Genomic DNA, 22,601 nt, shown 5'->3' on the forward strand with positions numbered 1-22,601 from the left:
GCCCTAAAAGTCCTTTTAAAATGGGAATTATTCGGAAAATACAAGTTGGGAGCACTCACTCCGCAAGGTTAGGAATTTGATATTCAATATCTGTTTGTCTAGTTCCTCCTCCCTTGTTATATTTGATATTTTATCAAGAATATTTTCGTTTCCATATCCGTACATGTGTGGAAAAGTATCAAGTTTCTTGGGTTTGCTCTCGAAAAAAGATCATGTTGAAATGTTAATATGACATGATACAATCACATGATGATTAACTTTAAAAACAAGTTTGCAAACACAAATTTCAGGTAAGCATCTGAGGAAGAGCTTAATAATAAATCAACTGTATTTTTGGAGCACTTTTTGCTGAGCGTATTTGTTTTTCAACCCTCTATGTTTGGACATACAGCCATTCCTACACTCATTTATCAACATTCACTCGTTCATTCATACATTATAGACATTCACTCATTCACCTGTATAATGATTCATTCATTCATTCATACATTATAGAGAGAAATATAATCAAAATAATAATCAGCTATTCACCCTCTCATTCATACATAAACATCAAATATAGATGATTCACCCTCTCACTTACCTACTCTATAGAAACATTCAACCATTCACCCACTCATTCACATTTCATATTGGGACGTACAGCTATTCACTCATTCATTCACCCATCGCAGAGACGTAGGATCATTCACTCAGTCATTCACATGCCGTACGGCATTATCAAGTCATATAAAGATAAAAAAACATTAATTTACCCATCATGGTGGCATACAACCATTCACTCATTCATTCATACATTATATAGACTCATGCAATCATCCATTCATACGTCATATAAAGATAGAAAAACATTCCTTCACACCTCACAGGCCTGGACAATGATTCTGATGTAGACGTACAACCGTTCACCCTCTCATTCAGACACAGACATCAAATATAGATATAAAATCATTCACCCTGTCATCTATTATACAGAAACATACAAATGTTCACTCATTCTCACTCAATGACAGCCTGGCAGTTGCAGGACAGATGATGAACGAATGAATGAATGAATGAATGAATTGAAATATATTCTACACTCTTACCTCTCCAGAAGGTTGTGTATGGCCTTGAACAGCAGGGTCCTGCACTCGTAGGACAGCCCGCACTCCCACAGCCCCTCCTCGGCCACTGGGGGGAGACCAGACGAAACCAATCATCCAATCAGGATCAATATTTCATCATCTCAACACAATCAATACATAATCAATTGCAAATAACTATTGTTGCGGTTACGCTTCCCGTGAGACGTCCGCACACATCAACTCGCTCCGTCACAACCCCGCACGGGCCCAGGAATGCGTGTGTGGTGTAGCATGTGTGTGTGTGTGTGTGTGTGTGTGTGTGTGTGTGTGTGTGTGAGAGTGCTTGGCAGTGCAAACTGTCAGGTTGTCTGCAGAGACAGCCCAGTCAAACCCTGTGCAGTTGTCAAGCTCAGTTAGCAAGTGGGTGAGAGTGAGTCTGACACACACACACACACACACACACACACACACACACACACATGCACAAACGTGCACGCACACCCGTGGAATCCGACCGTGACATGTCAGCAGCCAGCTCGCCTGTGTTAAATGTGCTCTCAACCACTCAAAGGGCCTCCTCGTGCCTCCGACACACACACACACACACACACACACACATGCATGTGCACGCACACACGTGCACGCGGCGTCCAGTTAACAGTGTTTCTCTTTGTTCTCTGCCGTATACCTGCAGGGCTGCCGGGGGGCGGCGGAGGGCGGTGGGCGGGTGTTGTGTTTGCTCATAGGGCGGCGGCAAACAAGCCCGGCATCACAGGAGCACGCGGCGGGAGAGAGGGAGGAATGAAAGAGGGATGGAGGGCGGAAGAGGGGGAGGACAGACCCCCATTCCTCTTCTACCTTTCACCCCCTCCATCACACACACACACACACACACACACACACACACACACATGCACATACACCAGCCTTTGTTTTGTGTGCCCGGTCTTGTTCCTCTCCATACCGGGGGTGAATGAAAATTTCCTTACTCGCCAGAATTACCCCGTCGCCATGGCAACGCTGGCGGTGAGAACATGGCGCCCTGGTATTGGATTCCAACACCGACCGCCCCTCCTTCTCCTTCTCCTCCTTCCCTCTGTTCTTTTGCTTCCAACACTCCTTCACCCCCCCCTTCCTCATTTACTCCTGCTCCAGGGCTCAGACAGGAAGCTAACTGTAGCAGGAGAGAGATGAGCAGAATGCCAAATCTGCAGCCAATCCAGCTCATTAGCTCGCTGTGTCTCGCTACACACACACACACACACACACACTCCACGGCATCCTCGTGACAGCCCCCCCCGTCACACCTCGTCTCAATCAAATAAAAAACAAATTCTGCAACCGAAGGAATGTCCTCAGAGGAACTTTCACATTTGTCCCCCCCCCCTCACACACACACACACACACACACACACACACTCAGCATGTGACCCCCCCCCCCCCCCCTTCCCCGCCCGACAAGAAAAGCTGCTACGAACATCACACGCTCCCCCTTCGTGCTGGAGAGCTGTTATCTCATCTGCGCCGTCCTGCCAGTCGAGCCGCCGCCATGTTTGTAGTATTTACCGCCCGCTAATCAGGAGGAGGGGAACAGATGGACCCCCTCACACACACACACACACACACACACCGGTGGGGGGGTTGCAGGGTGGGAGCTGCAGACACTGACTGTGCGGCTGAGCGCCACAGGGCTTTAAACGCATCCTGATCCGTCATTCATCACGGGGACGTGCTATCAAGAACACCACTTCCTGTTTCTGCTCCAAAAACATAAAGAAACTACAATCAGTGAATGGTTGCAAGTCTCTATGTGAGGTGTGAATAAGTGAATAAATGATTTTTTTTTCTTCATAGGAATGAGTGAATAAATATAATGGGTGAATGAGTGAGTGAATGGTTGCGTGTCTCTATATCACGTGTGAATGACAGAATGATTGGTTTTTTTTTTCTGTGTATGAGGTGTGAATTCTGTAATTACAGTCATTTAATTGAAGTGTTTTTTATTTGTGTTAGTTTCTTTTTTTAATTTTAGTTCTAAGTTGGAAGATTTTTGTGATCTTGAAATATTAAGGTAAAATTACATTTTATTATTTTTCGACGCTCACACTCGCGGAAGCCGGTATAGTCCCGATTTGCAGATGCTGTGCGCAGAAGTCCCATTAACCAGGTAAAATAAATATCCATGAAGATATTTTCCAAATATTTATTTTTTATTGTTTACTGACACAAAGATTTTTTTCCCAATTTATTTTTAAAATTCAGGTCAAGGCTACGCTACGCGCTCTGAAAGCCCAAAGCTCAAAATGTTCAAAATGTGTTCATTCCATAAATAAAATTAAATTCTCTCTGTAGCACTTTGCGGATTTCATAAGCAACACACTACACACTTGTTTATATAAAGTGTAAAGGTAATAAAAAGGAATATATACGTTATAAAATAAACATTAAAAATTATTTGCGGCTCCCAATGTTTTCTTTTCCATGGAAACCGGGTCCGAATGGCTCTTGGCTGTGAAAGGTCGCGACCCCTGAGCTCGCCGATCGCTATCTTGGGCTTCCAAGAATGAATGGATCCGCTCAAGATCAGCCGGTGTGAGGAGAACGACCCGCCTGATAATTAAATTCGATAAACTAATTCATCAAGGAGTTTAAAAGTGATATTCTGGAGTTTGCTGTCATGGCCGCCAGGTTTGTAGTTTTTATTCATATTTTTTTGTAGTCTCTGACATCTGTTGTGATAATAACCTGTTTGTTTACAGTGATGTGTAACTGTAATGCAATAAATCAATAGGATGCAGAAATACATGGAAATGGGCAAAGTGATGATGATGTGTGTGTGTGTGTGTGTGTGTGTGTGTGTGTGTGTGTGTGTGTGTGTCACCCCTGTCTCCTTATAACACTCGGGGGGGTGGCCTGTCACTGCTGCAACCCTTGCTGCAACCCTAAAACAAACACACACACACACACACACACACACACACACACACACACACACACACACCTGATGTAACACACAACCCTTGCAGAGAGGGGAGTGAGGGAACAGTTATTATACATTATTCTTTACTATCAATTAAACAGTCCCTGTGTTGTGAATTTGTGTGTGTGAGTGTGTGTGTGTGTGTGTGTGTGTGTGTGTGTATGTGTTCAGGTGCATCAAATTGAAGGTTAATTGAATTTTATTGCATCTTTTTAGTTAATAATCATGTTAAGTGTAAAGTTATATGCTTTATTGCTCCCATTCAAGGAAATTATGATTCAACACTATGTTGTTGTCATGAGATACATGTCTGAAATAACACACGTGCACACACACGGATACACATGCGCGCGTACACGCACATGCACGCCTGTACACACACCTGATCTTACACACAACCCTTGCAGAAAGGGGAGTGAGGGGACGGTTAGGATACATTATTCTTTACTACAAATTAAATAATCCCAGTGTGACATGCCGTGTGTGTTTGTATATGTGTGTGTGTGTGTGTTCGGGGGCTTCATATTGACGGAATGTTATTGCATCTTTTTAGTTAATAATAATGTTAAGTAAAATTAAATTAAGTAAAATTAAGTTAAGGAAAATTAGGTTAAAGAAAATTAGGTTAAGTTAAGTTACATACTTTATTGTTCCCTTTCAAGGAAACTGCTACGACAGTGTGTTGTTGTCATTATATACATGTCTGAAACACACACACACACAGATGGATACACACACACGCACACATGGATACACACACACACACACACACACAAGAGGAACTTGTAAACCTACGTCGGCGCAGAGTTGAGCGAGTTGGAACCCCTTCGGGTGCCTTGCTCAAGGGCAACCCTGGCGCCGAACCGACGACCCCAGCGGGAGCCGTTACCGGGGCGACGCCGGGGAAACAACCTCTCAAAAGGCGGGCGATGAGACCCGGGGAGGCGGCGGCGGCGGCGGAGGGAAGAGGAGGGGATCTGGAATCAATTAAGCGACTGGGCTGCAGTTGCTTACATAGTTGTGGGGGTGAGTCAGGCAGGGGAAGCAGGGCAGAAGGGAGGCAGGTCCACACAAATACATGGGGCAGCATGTACGACACCCCTAGACCTCAGTCCTGGGGGGTCAGGGGTACCCGGGTACCCGGTTCGGGGGTTCCCTCCTGACCCCGAGCCCCTCGACCCCGAATCCCAGAGAGCCTTCCCTGGCTCGGCCTGCAGGGGGGTTCGGAAAAGGAGAAGATGAACGTCGGACCCCGCAAACACCGCACCCCATGGGGGGGAGAGGTTGTGGAAACAAGTGTGTGTGTGTGTGTGTGTGTGTGTGTGTGTGTGTGTGTGTGTGTGGGTTGGCCTCTCGCTCACCCCTGACGGTCAAAATGGAGCCGCATGCATGTGCAGGGACTTATCCGTCACTCTTACATAATTTGACAGTCACTTTCCACAACACACACTTGCTTTTCAGGTGCTGCTCTGACACCAAGTGTTTTTCCGCGAGTCAACAAGTCAACAAAAAAAAAAAATCTGAAATTTGGAGGCAAACGGACGAAGGTGCTCCCGCGTCTCCGTGAAAGACGACGCCAAAAATGTACCCTATATGGGCAAAATTGCAAAATGGGCATTAGCAGCTTGAGCAACACAATGTGGACCCACAGACTCATCGACTTCTGGGTCCCTTCTGGAATTCCATCACAACAAATGGAACCCCGAAGAATCTGTCACAGAGAAGGCGTCAAAAAAGGCGTCCAAACAAAAAAAATTAACGATGAAATGTATATGTATATGGTCGCAGCCAAAGACATACCTACTCTACCCTTGACACTTTACCTAGTACACGCAAGAAGATCCCAACAACTTGTGCGAAGTTGTCAATGTCCTCCCAGTTCCTGCCCCCCTGCAGTGTAGGCTCCTGATACAGGAAGATGCTGGAGGATCCTAGAAAATCCTACCTGCCGATGTCCTCCCAGTCCCGGACACCCTTTGCTATGTACTCCCACCTTTTGCCCGTTCCTTGCCTGACTGCCCTCTACACCATTGGTGCTTGACCTGTTTACAAAAAGAGGTCCTAACTCCTTGTGCTATGTTGACAGTCTTCCAGTCACTCACTTTCCTGCACTGCATACTACCTACAATGGAAAATCCTGGTGGATCCAAGAAGATCCGACCTGCCAAGGTTCATCCAGTCCCTGACCCCCGAGGTACCCAGGAAGATCATGAAGGATCCTGACTGCTTGAATACCTGTGCCACGGCTTGGTGCGTGACCTAGTTTACCCGAGAAGATCCAGGAAGGTCCTGACTCCTTGCGTTACGTTGACATCCTTCCTCCAACCCTCCTGCATACTCCCGAGAGAGGAAGACCCTTACTGCCACCATCTGTCTCTTTACTGATTGCCTACGCTACGCCTTTGACACTTGACCTAGTTTCCTTGAGAAGATCCTGGAGGATCTTGCCCGCCTGACTATCGATGCTATCCTTTTGGCACTCGACCAAGTTTACGCAAGAAACTCCTAGAAGATCCAGAAAGGTCCTTGTGCTCCATTGCTGATCTCCCAGTCCTTGGCCCCCTTGCGCTGCTCCCTGTACAGGATGATCCTGGCTGCCTCGATCCGTCCCTCGCCTGAACCCCGATGTGACATTGCCGATGTCCTTGCGGTCCGGTGAATAAACAAGACTTTCCCTCTCCAAGTACCGACGGCTCCCCCTTGCTATTAGCTACCCCTTTTAGCGAGCGTGACATCAACGTGCAACCGAACCCCTCTGACCGGGTAGCAGATCCACCCAATCAGAAGAGGACGTAGTGACTCATGTTCCACCATTGATCCCTTTGGGCAGGAAAACTGAGTGAGCTTCAGACAAAAGGCCCAAAACAATACGTATGAATTTTGGCTCTTTGAGGACGTGGGGTGAGATAACTACAGCTGTGGCGCCTGAGGTGCGTTCAGGAACCTGACACCGCGAGTGGTGTTCAGTCGCAGCCAAGAGTTCCTTCCGACGATGGCGGTTTATCAGCTTGAGAAGTGCGAATATCTAGAACTGGGAAGAACACGTGCCGAAACAAGCGCCGACGTATGTCCGGCGGGGGCTGCCCGACGCGCAAAAAGCACAAACGGGAGTTTTTACCGGCTGGCATTAAAATTAAACTCTCAAAGTGTTAAAAGCAAAAAGAGCGCCGTGTCACTTATTAGCATTTGCGAGAGCGGCGGAGCCGGGGTCGTAAAAAAGGGCCTGTTCCCGCAGTTTTGACCCGAATGTTAAGCCGCAGACACTTGAGCACCTCATTAGAAGTGAATGGGCCTCGAGGAGGGAGGCAGGGCAGCTATTGAGAGGCTTAGTGGGACTCCACAGGGCCTCCTAACTGCCACTAGAGGGGAGAGGAGAGAGACTGACACCAACCCCCCACCTTCCTCCTCTCTCGCTCTCTCTCAAGGATGAGTGAGATAGAGAGCTCTCTTGCCTTTCCCAGGCAAGCAGAGCTGCACTCCATTCAAGGCGGCGCCTTGGGTGCATCTGATGCTAACGCTAAGAGCGCTTCTGGTCTGACGGCAACTCCGACGGCAAAGTTCCTGGTAGCACCGCGGAGATAGATGGTCAGCAGAGGTCGGAAGAAGCGACGCTAGTCGGCGGAAACTTAACGTCTACCGGCGCGAGTCGGAGCAACAAAGGGGGGGGGCGAAGAAACGTCCGAGGGGCGATTCACGCCGGGGTGAACGAGATGCCGCCTCTGCGCCTCCGAGTGGAATTCCACTTGTTTGAAAAGTTTGAAGACGCGACCAAACTTTCCAGAAATGCCGATCAGGTTACCGGGGATTATCCACACGCTGGTATGTGCCTTTTCGTTAGGCAGCTGAGGGCGTGCTTCGGGCCGAGGGAAAATAGTTCCACATGAATCTGCTGACAATAAAGTCGGTGGATTATCTTGCGCAACTGGGGCCATGATTTCTGGAAGGAGACGCCGCTGCCGATGCCAGTGACATTTTCGGGCACCTCTGCACGCCACGGGAGAAAATTCCATTCACTTCCATCGCGCCGGAGGAGAGGCTGACTCGTATCTCCAAAATCCAGCAGCTCGCATCGGGGTAATCCGCGCGGGATGGCGGCTCCGAGGGCGAACCGGCAGCTTCTCAATCGGACAAAACACAGAATTAGCGCCGTTTATCTGATCTGGAGGAACGCGGAGCGCAGACGGAGTGGGGTTTGATTTTCGGCTCCCTCACTCGGAGCTACCCTGGACAAACTGATCAATTCTGGGAAATCCAGCGTGACCGAGGGGGCCGGCGGGGGGTTCAGACCGGCAATAACGCTACAACAATCATACCGCTATTAGGCTGAAACAGGATTTTACCACGGCTGCCAAACGATTAAGATGTTTAATCGGATTAATCGCGATCGATACCCGTCGGTTGCCGATTGTGTTCCATTTCATGAGGGCAAAAAAAGACTTGTGACAGAAGGCAATATGACCACGCATCGTCAATCGTGATGGAGTCGGTTCCCCCGCCGGAGTTTTGAGTCACTCAAATTATTCATTCATTGATCCATTTGTTCCTTCATTCGTACCGCTCATCCTTCGCTCAGGGACACGGCGGTTCTGGAGCCGATCTCAGCTGTGATTGGACGAGATGCTGGGGTTCACCCTGGACCAGCCACATATGGAGACTGGTCTGGACAACTCAGGGCTCCAATGAATGGTCCGATGCATGTTGCAGACTTGGGGAGAACATGGAGGCCCCCCTGAGGTAATCCAACCAGGGTGTTGGGGTCACGGGTTATCAGTCTTTGCAGTTGTTCCCCAGAGAGCCTCGTCCGTGCAGAAGGATGGACTCCAGTAGCTTAAGAGGAGCCTCCTGCCAGCCCTTCGAGGCCAAATTGTTGTCAAGAATGGGCACCTCCACACAGACCCCTCTCCCAGATTCCATTCATGCCTTCCTAACGGATCTTCATCTCCAAAAATTTTCCATCTCGCCTTTCCTCACAAGTTCCTTGTTCCAGAATTCTATGTCTTGCCTTTCCTCGCAAGTTTCTAGTTCCTGAGACTCCCATAACTCTGATTGCCTTTCCTTGCAAGTTCCTAGTTCCTGAGACTCCTACGAGTCCGATCATCTTTCCTTGTTGGTTCCTGAGACTCCTACGACGCCGATTGCCTTTCCTCGCAAGTTCCTAGTTCCAGAATTCTATGTCTTGCCTTTCCTCGCCAGCTCCTAGTTCCTGAGACTCCTATGACTCCGATCGTCTCTCCTTGTTAGTTCCCGAGACTCCCACAACTCCAAGTGGCTTTCCTCGCCGGTTACTAGTTCCTGAGACTCCTACGACTTCGATTGCCTTTCCTCGCAAGTTCCTTGTTCCAGAATTCTATGTCTTGCCTTTCCTCGCAAGTTTCTTGTTCCTGAGGCTCCTATGACTCCGACCGTCTTTCCTTGTTAGTTCCCGAGACTCCCACAACTACGATTGCCTTTCCTCGCAAGCTCCCTGTTCCCAAGACTCCTACGACTCCGATTGTCTTTCCTTGTTAGTTCCTGAGACTCCCGTGACACAAACCCAGAGGCAACCTGGATCTAGCATAGTCATCCGTTCACTTCCTTTGTAATAAACCCCTTAAAATGCCTTACCTCTTCAGAATGTTTCTGCATTTAGGTCAGGTACACCTTTGCAAAAATAATGAGGCAGGGACCTTCCCGCTGCAAGGAGGAGGAGCTAACTGCTCCGCCATGCCGCCCTTCAATCAAATTAATCGCGCAAATTAATGGATGTGGATTAATGTGTCATTCTGACAGCCCTAGTTTCACACTTTGTAGGGTGCAGGAATTTGAAATGTATGTCAATACAGACATCCGGCTGTTTCAATTTCTCTTTGTTGAATAAAATATCCGTCAATTTCCACTGCCCCCCCGTCGGTTATTACTATGTTACTACACAAAAGACATTTCTGGCTCGAGTTTAACTGTGCAATTGCCGGAGCGCTTGAGAAATATCCCGCTGCGATGAGCATGCCTCAAAAATCGTTTTATTAAAGGGTCTTATTAATATGTAATAAACTGGATTGAAGGCTTCTTCCCTTGTTTCTAGAGCAGCGCTCTGATTGGATGACAGCTTGTTAATACAGATGCTAACAAACAACTGGACACCTGACAGTGTCATTTATGAAAAGTTCATATTTGCCCATTGTCAGCCGGGGCTTCCCCGTCGGGGGAACAACGCCGGCGATCATGGGAACATCGATTGGGCGGCCACTGCGGTGAAGTCTGCGTTTCTAAAAACACCGGGGGAGAAAATCAATTGTGGTCATCAAAGCAGCTGGCTTGCTTTCTGGAACGAGGACAGACGCGGTATTGTCCCGCTTAATCCTTAGCAGCTTCCCCAAAAGAAGTGCGAGCGCTTGGGTTCCAAGTTTTGGGGATGTCTTTCAAGAGGGGACGGACATTTTGGAAAGCAGGGCCGCAACATCTGCATCTTACTCGGTTGTTCTAGTTCCATTTTGCGGAGGGTTTGAAAAAGGTCTCTGTGCACACCAGATCATAGGAGACACCGGAAAGGCTGAAGTTTTCCAGGCCAGTGTTGCCGTTCTGATTTTGTGATGTACTACAACACACAGGTGCATAGAGGTACTTCCTGTCTGGTTGCCAACACACGTAGGAACTAGGGTGAGTGACAGTAACAATGCTTAGAGTGACACTGAACTACAAGAAGGGTCAGTTCCAAAGCCATGAAGACTGGGAGTCCTTCATTGCTGTAATTGTCCACTCACTCGTGCATGCGAGGACACCTCAGTGCGCTAGAAAGAGGAACACAAGTTGTACCCTGGAGTATCTTGATCCTCTGGAGTCCTCCATTGCAGTAAGGGTCCGCCCACTCGTGCATGCATGAACATTTCCTGTTCACTATAGAGGTGCACCAGTAGTACTCTGGAGTATTTGGGAATAGTCTTGAGTCCTCCATTGCTATAATGGGCTGCCCACTCATGCATGCATGGACACTTCCTGTGCACTAGAAAGAGGAACACGACTTGTACCCTGGAGTATTCTTGAGTCTTCTGGAGTCCTCCATTGCAGTAAGGGTCCACCCACTCATGCATGCATGGACACTTCCTGTGCACTAGAGAGAGGAACGCGACTTGTACCCTGGAGTATTCTTGAGTCTTCTGGAGTCCTCCATTGCTGTAAGGGTCCACCCACTTGTGCATGCATGGACATTTCCTGTTCACTATATAGAGGTGCAGTAGTACTCTGGAGTATTTGGGAATAGTCTTAAGTCCACTATTGCGGTAATGGTCCGCCCACTCAGGCATGCATGGACACTTCCTATTCCCCAGAGTGAGGAGCCTGAGAAGAGCTCTGGAGTCATCTGGAGTCCTCTGGTGTCTGCCGTTCTTGTTATGGTCCACCCACCCTCGCATGCATGGACACCTCCCGTTCACCAGAGTGGGGGGCACTGGCAGTCCTCCGGGGTCCGCCATAGTTGTTATGGTGCATCCATAAGCGCTTAGCAACTGACTGCAGTCTTGGTCCACACGCCTCAATTGCGTTTCCAGATGCCGCAAAAGCCGTTCTCGTCTAAATGGAAGGCAAGAAGGCACAGCAAAGTTTGGGGAAGTCACTGATGTGGACTGGTGGAGCTCAACTGAGGCAGGAGCTACAAGTGCGTGGCTGATAAAGGGAAATTCAGTTGAGGCAGAGGGCCGTCCACATTGAGCTGGGAACTGCTTGAGGTATCTCCCAAGCGCTCGCTCCAGGAGGAACATTAGGTTCTTGCAGATGTTAAGAGCGCAGTCCAGCTCAAGGGACAACCGTGATTTGGCATCACATCAACAAAATCCGGACTCCACGTCCATCTTTCCCATCTTCTTAAACACCACAGTTTCATCTTGCCCTTTTAAGATACACCACCTCTTGCTGTTCACCTCCTTTGGTCTCTATCTCACACACACACACACACACACACACACACACACACAAAGCTCTCATTCTTTCTTCCAGTTTGTGGCTTTTCTTTCAAAAACGAAAGCTGCCGAGGAGCGAGAGCAAGCACCCCCACCCCTCCTCAGTGCAGCTGGGAAACTTCACCCTCTCTCTCTTTCTCTTTCTCCGTCACTCTCTCTCACTCTCGCACACACACACACACACACACACACACACAAGGAAAGGTCAGGAGGTCACAGGCCACGCCCTGACAGCCCATAAAAGGGGCGGAGCCTAGAAGAGGAGGAGGGGAGGAAATCAGAGATCCTCAGTCCTTGCAGACGAGTAAACATGACTGAGGCAATTCTTTCCTCTTTCCTCGACCTGCGTCCTTCCTCCCCTCCTCCTCCCTTCTTCTTCCTCCTCCCTTCTTCTTCTTCCTCCCTTCTTCTCCCCGCCTTAGCGTAGCGGCGAGGGCGGTTTAGGTTGCAGGTTCGATCGCAGGTGAAGAGCAGATGTTCCACCTCCTCTCTCCAAACCCCCCAAACAAACCACTTCTTTTCTTTCTTTTTGAAGCCCAAATTCCTGTCACACACACACACACACACACACACACACACACACACACACACACACACCCTCCCCTCTCGTCCTCCTCCAGCCCCTCCTCCCTTCTTTCTCTCCAGCTCGTGTTTTTTTTTTTTTTCTCCCCGCGATCACAAAAATCGCCCCTTTCCACATGTGACTCACTTTTTCACCAGCCAATGCCAGACGGGAGGAGGAGGAAGGGGGAGGAAGGAGTCAAATACTTCTGACTCTCCGGCTGAGCGTCCCTGGGCGGGAAGGCCGGAGGGGAGGGGCGGCGGAGGGAACCCGCCGAGGGTCTCTGGGTTTTGGGCCGGCCCGTTTCCTACCCAGCCGGCGACCTACTTCCTGGTTCCAGCAGAAGGGAGGAAGAGGAAGAGGGCGTCCAGGCACCCCAAACACCAGCCGGGGCGAGGAGAGGGAGGAAAGAACCCGTGCCAAGGAAAACTTGTTGACATAGAAAAGGAACTCGGGAGGAGTTCTGGATCGGATCTGGATTCCTTGTTACACCTCGCTCTGTTCTTCAGCTCCAACATGGCCGCCGTGTAAATACAACCACCACAACAACAACAGTAACAACAGGAACTGTAATAATAATAATAATTATGATAATGATAACAATATAGATTGGGCCAATGATGGGCGATAATATATTAATGAATAATAACAATAATAATTATAATAATAATAATGATAATGGCAATGATGGGCGATAATATGTTAATAAATAATAAAAACAATATTAATAATAATGATAATGATAATGGCAATGAAGGGCAATAATAACAACAACAATAATAATAATAATAATAATAATAATAATAATAATAATAATAATAATAATAATAATGAAGATAATGGCAATGAGGGGCAATAATATAAACAATAATGATAATAATAATGGAGATAGTGGCAAGGATGGAGATAAAAATAATAATACTAAAAATAATAAAAATAGTAATAATAATAATAATGATAATTATCATGAAGATAATGGCAATGATGGGCGATAATGAAAATAACAGCAATAATAAAGATAATAATAATAATGAAGATGGGGCAATGATGAGTGAAAATAATAATAATAATGATAATAAAAATAATAATAATGAAGATAATGACAATGATGGGCAATATTAGCAAAAACAACAATGATAATGATAACAATGAAGATAGTGGCAATGATGGGTGATAACAATAATAATAATAATAATAATAATAATAGTAATAATAATGATAATTATCATGAAGATAATGGCAATGATGGGCAATAATAAAAACAGCAATAGCAATAACAATAATAATGATGAAGGTGAGGCAATGATGGGTAATTAATAATAATAATAATGAAGATAACGACAATGATGGGTGATTAATAATAATAATAATGAAGATAATGGAAATGAGGGGCAATTATAATAATAATAACAACAACAACAATAACAACAACGGCAACAACAACAACAACAACAACAACAACAATAATAATGAAGATAATGGCAATGATGGGCAATAGTAAAAACAACAACTGCAATAACAATAATAATGATGAAGTTGAGGCAATGATGGGTGATTAATAATAATACTAATGAAGATAATGGAAATGAGGGGCGATAATAATAATAATAACAACAACAACAACAACAAAAACAACAACAACAACAATAATAATAATAATAATAATAATAATAATAATAATGAAGATAGTGGCATTGATGGGCGATAATAATAATAATGCTAAAAACAAAAATTATAATATTAATAATAATCATGAAGATAGTGGCAATGATGGGCAATAATAATAATGATAACAATAATAATAATCATGAAGATAGTACAAATGATGGGTGATAATTATAACAAAAATAATACACACACCTTGTCTATGAATGAATAAATGACTGAATGATCGAATCATCTCCAACCTACATGCTCCCTAAACTCCGTCAAAACTACACTTCCTGTTTTCTTTAATTCAAGATTTTAATTTCCCTTAGAGTTCAAATTCAGCCTTTCACCTCGGCTTGCAGCCTCTGCTACCGCGACGCCCCGTCCATCGGCCGTTCACGGGACGCGACGGGAGGGACGTTGTCGCATCTGCTCCGCACATGGTCGTTTAAACAAACAGCACATTTAAAGAAAAGTTGCGGAAAAATGTGCTTGTCGGGGGGAGGGGAAAGCTTTCATGTCTTCATTCCAGACGTATGAAAGGCCAGCGAGCAGCAGGTGAGCCGGCTTTAGCGCCGAGATGAGAAAGCGCGGCTCCGTCAGAAGATAACACACTCCGGAGTGTCGCTCCTCTGTTCTGGCTTCAAACGTTCCTCCGCGATTTCTTCCCCCCTTGCTTTTTTTTTGTTTTTTCCAAATCAGTAAAACAACAGCGGCGGCGGCGGCGGCGGCGGCTCACCACCTCACCTCCCGGTCGAGGCGTAAAGATTTATCCGAGTGAGTGAATGAACGCTAGTCACAAATCTGCTTAGAAGGTGCAGCGGTGCTTCAGCGAGGTCACAAAAAGACCTAAATCCATGACTTGGGAATGAGAGGGTGAATATTTGCATGTCTCTATGAATAAATACATGAATATTACTTGTCCAAATGATGTGTGAATGAGAGGGCGAGAGTTGTAAGTCTCTGTATGATGTATGAATACATGAATGTTGCTTTTTTTTATGATGTTGTATGTTTCTACATTAACCCGATTTTAACATTGTGTTGTTTTACGGGTCAAAAATGACCCATAAGACAATCTTTGTACAGCCCACATGGACACATAAACAAAAAAAGAAGTATCATTTTTTCTAATTATGGGGTCTCGTTAGGAAAAGTCATGAGATTTCAAGTTGGAAAAAAATTAGGTTAAGATGTTTTTTCTACAGCTAAACATGGTAGTGAGTCACTTTTGACCCGCGAGACAACACAAGGGTTAAAATGAGAGGGTGAACGGTTGTATTTTCCAGTATGACAATGAATGAGTGAGTGTTTGTAAGTCTCTGTATGATGTATGAATACATGAATGTTCCTTTTAATGATGTTGTATGTCTACATTAAAATGAGAGGGTGAACGGTTGTATTTTCCAGATTGACGATGAATGAGCGAGTGTGTGTAAGTCTCTCTGGGACATGAATAAGTGAACGGTTGCTTGTCAGTGTATCAGCATGAATGAATGATTACATTTTGAATGTTTTATGTCTTTATATAATGTACGAATGGAGGAGTGAATGGTTGCATTTGTCAATATGACTAAAATAAATGAGTGTTTGTATGAATAAGTGAACGGTTGCTTGTCTTTGTATTAGAATGACAGTGAATGTTAAATGTCCACATGACGTGTGAATGAGAGGGTGAATGGTTGTATTTCTCATTATAACGATGAATAAGTGCGTGGTTAAACGTCTCTGTATGAATAAGCGTCTATATGATGTTTTAATGACAGGGTGAATGCAAATCACAGCTCCGCGAGTGCAAGATAAGCGCTAAATCACGATTGGCTGAATTAAATAACGGCCGACCGATGGGACGAACTCCTGAGAAGCACCCGTCCCATCTGATGGGTCTCTGAGATTTCCTACGTCACTTAAACACATCAGACGTCTGGCAACAACCTCCACGCAACCTGTTTGCGGAGCAGGTGGGCGGGCGGCGCCGAGGGCTCGTCTCCGCAGGCCAGATTAGAAGCTCACATCCAGACGTGGACAGATGGAGGCAGAGGTTAGTCCTCCCTCCGAAGCACACAAACATTCGGCGGCCATTTTTTTTTCCCTTTTTTTTTTTTTTTTATACACAAGACAATTACCTCGTGACCTCTGCCGGTCCACACACACACACACATTCACGCATGCGACCAATTAACAACACACAGAAGGAATGCTAACACACACACACAGTAACCTGAGTCCACACACACACACACACCAGCCCCTCCAGCTCCACAAAATATGGCAGCCGGCTCTGTTTTTGAAGGGCACAGCAACCAGCTGCAGCTTTCGAACACAAAGGCAGACACAGCGAGGCTCTCCTTCCCATATTTGGCGAAGGGTGGGTGGTTCGGGGGGGTTCGGAGGGGAGTTTGGGGGGGCGTCTTCTTCGTTTAAACCCTGCGCCTCAAGTCGTGTCCAATTCACCCCCCTTTCCCCGTGCTGTTAATTCCATTATCTCTGATTATTTTCTCATAAGCGCCGCCGCTCTAATCCACTTGTTGGCCGCATATCTTTGCGGCGGCCGACCGCCGAGGCCGATGGCGGATACACATGACCCCGGGGGGTTTTACAACACACTCCTATCTCGCTTTTTTCACACACACACACACACATACGCACACAGACGCCAATCTAAGAGCGAGATAAGTGTCTTTTTTCAAACCTGCTGATTTGTTGCCCCCTCCCCCTCCACACGTCCCTGTAAATGCAATATCACACTTCCCAGATATGGTATTTAATGATCTGCCCGCCGCCGCCGCCGCCGCCATTTGACGCACAGTTTTGAAGATGATTTTCAAATTAAATATGCACATAATTTCTGGTGGTTGAGAATCCCATCTCCGGGACGACACACACCCCCCCAGCTAGAATTGATTCCAGTCAGAATCTTTTTTTTTTTTTTCTTCTTCTTTCTTTCTGCTGGATTTCCCCTACTTTGTATTCCTCTCAGCTTTAATACACTTTCAAGACAGAAAAGGGAAGAATCTGGAACGTAGAGGATTACGAGGCGGCGGCGGCGGAGGCAGCCCGCTTGAGTCGGAGGGTCGAGGGTTCGATCACATGATCGGAAACCGAGCATCGGGTATGTCGGGCGCAGGTTGTCGATGCTAACGCTACGTATGTGAACAAATATGGCAGAGGCAGCCCGCTTGAGTCGGAGGGTCGAGGGTTCCATCACACAATCGGAAACCAAGCATCGGGTATGTCGGGCGCAGGTTGTCGATGCTAACGCTACGTATGTAAACAAATATGGCGGAGGCAGCCCGCTTGAGTCGGAGGGTCGAGGGTTCGATCACACTAACGAAAACCAAGCATCGGGTATGTCGGGCGTAGGTTGTCGATGCTAATGCTACGTATGTAAACAAATATGGCGGAGGCAGCCCGCTTGAGTCGGAGGGTCGAGGGTTCGATCACACGATCAGAAACCCAGCATTGTCAATGCTAACGCTACGTATGTAAACAAATACGGATGTTTCAAGCTTCCCGTACTTCCCTTGCGTGCTTTACGACACCATGGTTGCTAAGCCGTATGTCCACTTGGGCTTAGCTTCCAAACAAACATGGCGGCGGCAGAGGAGCTGGTGTCATTCTAAGAAAGGCGCTGCAAATTGGATAAAATGGCGACATGTGGGTGGAGAGTCGACGCCATGTAGTCTTCCTTACCCTGGCACCCGAGCATACCGACCGCACAACACTCCGACGGTACCGCTTCTTTTGGCTCTGCATTTGTGAGATCCACCAAAAACGTACAGAAAAACACCGGAACTAAAGAAAGAGGACGGGCAGCCGGCTGCGTATTTAAGGTTAAGCCCTCGGATGATAAGGCGTCCGCACTTGAAGGCATCGTCATGTATTCTTCTTCCTCTTCTTCTTCTTTGCTTTCCCCGGCACCCGAGCATACCGACATACCGCGCAACACCCCGGCACTACAGCTCCGTTTGGCTCTGCGTTTGCGAGATCAATGAAAAACATACAGAAAAACCCAGGACGTGAACAAAGAGGACAGACAGCAGGCTCCGCGTTTAAGGCTCAGCCCTCGGACGATTGTTAAGGCGGCTGCAGAGAAAACCGAGCTGCATCAGGTGAAGGGCAGATTTCCCCCCGTCCCGTTGCTCTTGCATTCACCTTGACCACAAGCTGTTTCCGGGGCAGCACACAGGAGCAGCCCCATCCCCCCCCCCCCCCCCCCCCCAGCACCCGTCGTGTTATCAAAGTCATCGCCGCAACGCGTACCCTTTAGCACGTATGCACCACAAAGCGGCGTTCGGTGTGCGGAGATTTCCGAACGCGGAGCGTCCGCCACTGCAACGGCACATTTCACTTCCTCGGCGACTAAAAATAGCCCTTCATTGTTGCACAGTTTCAGGATTTCCACACACCCACACAGAGAGCGAACAAAGAACTGGATACGGCGATAATAATGAAATAAAAGAGGGGCGGCGAAGCAAGCAGGCAGATGAATAGAAGCGGATGTGACACAAATATGGCGTATGTGAGATGTATGACTACATTAATGAAGTTTTCTTCGCTGAAACAAAACCCCATCCAGCCCGAGTGGTTCCTGCCCGGCGCCCGCGAGATTGATTGTTGAGATACTGCCTGGACAGGTTATGGGATGTGAGGGGGGGTCCGGATGGGAACCCTCGGGAAGGTGGAGGTGATGTCCTGTCAGAATTCAGGACTCTGGACTGTCCAGGTGTTCCATCGATACTTTTTTGATAATGATGGAAAAAGACAAATGTTTTCTTTCTAGGCAATCGTTCATTATCTGTTCGACTTATCCGGCCCTCAGGGTATCGGGAGTAACTATGATTTTCTGAACAGACTGGGCTAGGTTACTTGTATTCGTTAGCGGCCAGGTTTCCAACGTGGTCCTCACCTCTTCATGGTTCCTGCCGGGCAACGTGCCCATTGCAGCACGGCTTCGAGGACAGTCCATGGGTTGGTCTGACCAGCCAACTCATTAGCCAGGTTATAAACCTTGTAAACCCCTCGGGTCTTTCAAAACCCAATTTGGACTTTTTTCCCAGGTCCTGGATGTAATGTACAGGTGACACACTGGGTAGTGTTGAGCTCAGGAGTGTAGTGGCAAATCCATCACCCCTGCCGGCTAGGGACGGGTCAGTGGGGTACCGGCCAATCCACCCAACCATGCGGGAGGCGAGAGTAGGTTCGGGCTTTCTTAAGATCGAGGCTTTTGTACCTCTTGGGAGTCGGGTTGCTCTTGACTGTGTTTAAGGGTCTCAATGGTTGGTGGCGGATCTTCCGATCCTTGAGAAACCGCAAGGGCCCAGCGTGCCCTCGGCAGCCACTCGGATGCCTTATAACCGGCGCCTTCCTCCGCCCAGTGAGCTGGTGGGAGCTGGTGACGGTAGGGATACTTGGAATTTTCGGATGTGGATGGACCCTTACGGGATAATGCTCCTACGTAACCATCATTGCGTAGCACCGGGATGGCGCACGAGTAGGTCGGCAGGTCAATTCCTGCACCGGACGGGCCAGGTTTAACCCAGAAAGGCCTGCGAGAAGGCCCCCAAGTAGCCCTGTGACTGACTAAGTGTCCGCGGGCAAGACGCTGAGTTGCTCCCGATGGTATGCTAAGTGCCATCGGAGCGTGAATGGGTGAACGTAAAACCGCAAGGCGATGAAAGCGCTCCCTAAGTGGAGATCATTCGAAGCCGTTGGTGAGCCTTCGTCTCTCTGACCCAAGTCTAGAACATGTAGGTCTCCTTACAGCCGAGCGTTGATGACTCAGCCGGTTCAACAACGTCCACCCCCACTTGACTCACGGTGTCCTTTAACGCGCACGGCGGGCCGAAGCCGTCGGGATCCAAAGGAAGCGGGTCACTCAGTGCCAAACATGAGCCTTAAACACTCAATAGCAGAGAGTAGCAGAGTACAGTGGGAGCGGAGCAGAGGTTACACTCCATCATGGCTGCTCACACTGCTGGCTCTATCTCAAAGGCATGATTTATTTACACCTGACCTCCGGTGAAAAGATTCATCGCCTTCAAACAATGGCCGGGCTCTCCAACATTTTGCTTTGTCGTTGACTCCTCCGGAGTTCACGGTTTCTTCGGCACTAACAGCCGGCGCAATGGCAGGACATTTTTTTTTTTATTTTTTTTATCCTTACTTTGAATATTGTATTTATTTCCTCCCTGTTTAACTTTGAGAACGCCGTGCAGCAGCATTTGCGGCGCTTAGCGAAATCCAAACGGCGTTTGCAGCTCGCCGTATGTTCACTTCGACGCCGGCGTGCCTTCAACCACCTTGATTTAAGGGCAATTAATTTGTTCATTATCTCCACTGCTTATTCTGCACTATGGGTTGTGGTGGGGGGGGGCGGAGCCTGTCCGGGCTGTCATTGGCCAATAGGAGGGGTCGACCCCGGACCCATAAAAGGGTCACAGAAAGAGACATACAACTATTCGCCCTCTCGTTCAAAGGCATACAAGTGTACGCTCTTATTCAAACATTCACAAGTTTGGACGACTGAGGGTCTCCTGCATGTTTTTGGACTGTGGGGTGAAACCGGAGAACCCCGAGGAACCCCCACGGCGAGAACATGGAGCTCCACACAGATAGCATCCGAACAGGGAACTTCTAGCTAGCACAGGTGGCCTGTGAAAAGAGGTGAGTCTGCACTCGGAACAATGCTGCTAGCATATCACCAGGAAGTTGACAACGCTAACTGTGGAAACGACATGTGTGCCAACTGATAGCGTCCATAAATCACCCAAGGTTTTTCCCAGACATAACGGGTGTCATTACATAAAATCAGATGGTTTCCATGGAGGAAGACAACAGTGACTTTGTGTTATGAAACAAAGTCGGGGTTTGCAACCTTGTTGTGCCTCGACTGGAATCGCCGTGAGAAAGAAGCTCAAATAATAGCAGGGGAAATGAGACGACGTTGATAACTGAGCGGCGTGAACCAAAAGATTAGTAAACTAGTTCCTTGTTCCTAGTTCCATGACCTTTCTGACCTTTCACTTCCTTCCAGTCCCGGTCTGCTCCCTCTCGCTCTTGTAATCCTACTTCAGATCAGGACGTAGTGCCAAATCGCTTGTTCGGCACGCAAGTCGAAACCAGTTCTCTAATTCATTTTCGGAAACGCTCCTACGGTTGTATCCGGTTTATTTTGGTGCTACGATAGCCGACAACTGTCCGCGATGGCTTCGCGAGTCGGATTTTATTCGTAGAGTTGTCTGATGACACTTCCCATGTAGGTCTGGAGAACGCTCTTCAAGATGGTCCAGATCAGGGGTCGGCAACCTTTAACACCCAAAGAGCCATTTGGACCCGGTTTCCTCGGAAAAGAAAACACCGGGAGCCGCAATTACTTTTTGACGTCTAAAATAAAGGTACCGCTGTATATATTGCTTTTTATTGTACTGCCAATGTGCTGCCGATTGTACTTGTTTTTAGCTTTATCCACCCCACTTATAGTTTTTAATTTGATCTCGTTCTTACTTGTTTCGAGTTTTATCTACTGCTTCCGTACTGTCTTTAATTTAATCACATTTTCACCTATTTTTAGTTTATCTCCTGTTTTTTAATTTGATCTCATTTTATTGTGGTGCTGTGCTCTGCTTTGCTTGTAAACTTGTCGACCCTGAAAATGAGGGAGACCTCAGTGGTCTTACAAGTATAAATAAAGGTTATTATTATTATTATTATTATTATTATTACCTTTACACTTTGTATAAACAAGTGTGTGGTGTGTTGCTTCTGAAATTCACAAAGTATTACGGAGAAAATTTAATTTTATTTATGTAATGAACCCATTTTGAGCTTTGGGCTTTCAGAGCGTTTAGCAAAGCCTTGACCTGAATTCTAAAAATAAATCGGGAAAAAAATCACTGTCAGTAAACAATAAGAAATAATTATTTGCAAAATATCTTCATAAATATTAATTCTACCCGATTTATGAGACTTCTGCGCCTGAACTTCTGCGCACAGCATCTACAAATCTGGACTTTACCGGCTTCCGCGAGTGTGACGTTATTTCGAGCGGCGAAAAATAATGAATATAATTCTATTTAATATTTCAAGATCACAATAATCTTCCAACTTGGAACTAAAAGTTAAAAAAAAGGAATCAACACAAATTAAATACACTTCAATTAGACCCCCGGTCTACGGAAACCCAACATTCCCCAGAGGGCGACGGAGAAGGACGGTGACGGAAACAGGGACGCTATGAAGGAGAAAAGAACAGGACCGAAGATCGTACCTTGGGGTTCACCGCAGATCGGCTAAGCTGTTGAGGAGACGCAAACATCGATGAAAACAAAAAAAGGCTGACGAACCGAGGCAAAGGAGGCCGACGTTTACCGAGACGGCGCCAAGGTTGTGTTGTAGGAGATGGTTAGAGG

The 22,601-nt window shown here is 47.1% G+C and overlaps 1 protein-coding gene across 1 annotated transcript in view; it reads right to left on the reverse strand.

Moving 5' to 3' along the window:
• LOC147230912 (mediator of RNA polymerase II transcription subunit 13-like) overlaps positions 1–22,601 on the reverse strand; it is a 77,356-nt gene that overhangs the window by 28,425 nt on the left and 26,330 nt on the right. Inside the window, exon 3 of the mRNA XM_086151842.1 lies at positions 1,089–1,173. Within this exon, the coding sequence (XP_086007968.1) occupies positions 1,089–1,173 (85 nt within the window). The remainder of the gene's footprint in view (positions 1–1,088; positions 1,174–22,601) is intronic.

Source organism: Fistularia commersonii, chromosome 9 (genome assembly GCF_037954325.1).
Source record: "Fistularia commersonii isolate RoL2024-O1a breed Wild chromosome 9, RoL_Fcom_v1.0, whole genome shotgun sequence".
Taxonomy (NCBI): Eukaryota; Metazoa; Chordata; class Actinopteri; order Syngnathiformes; family Fistulariidae; genus Fistularia; species Fistularia commersonii.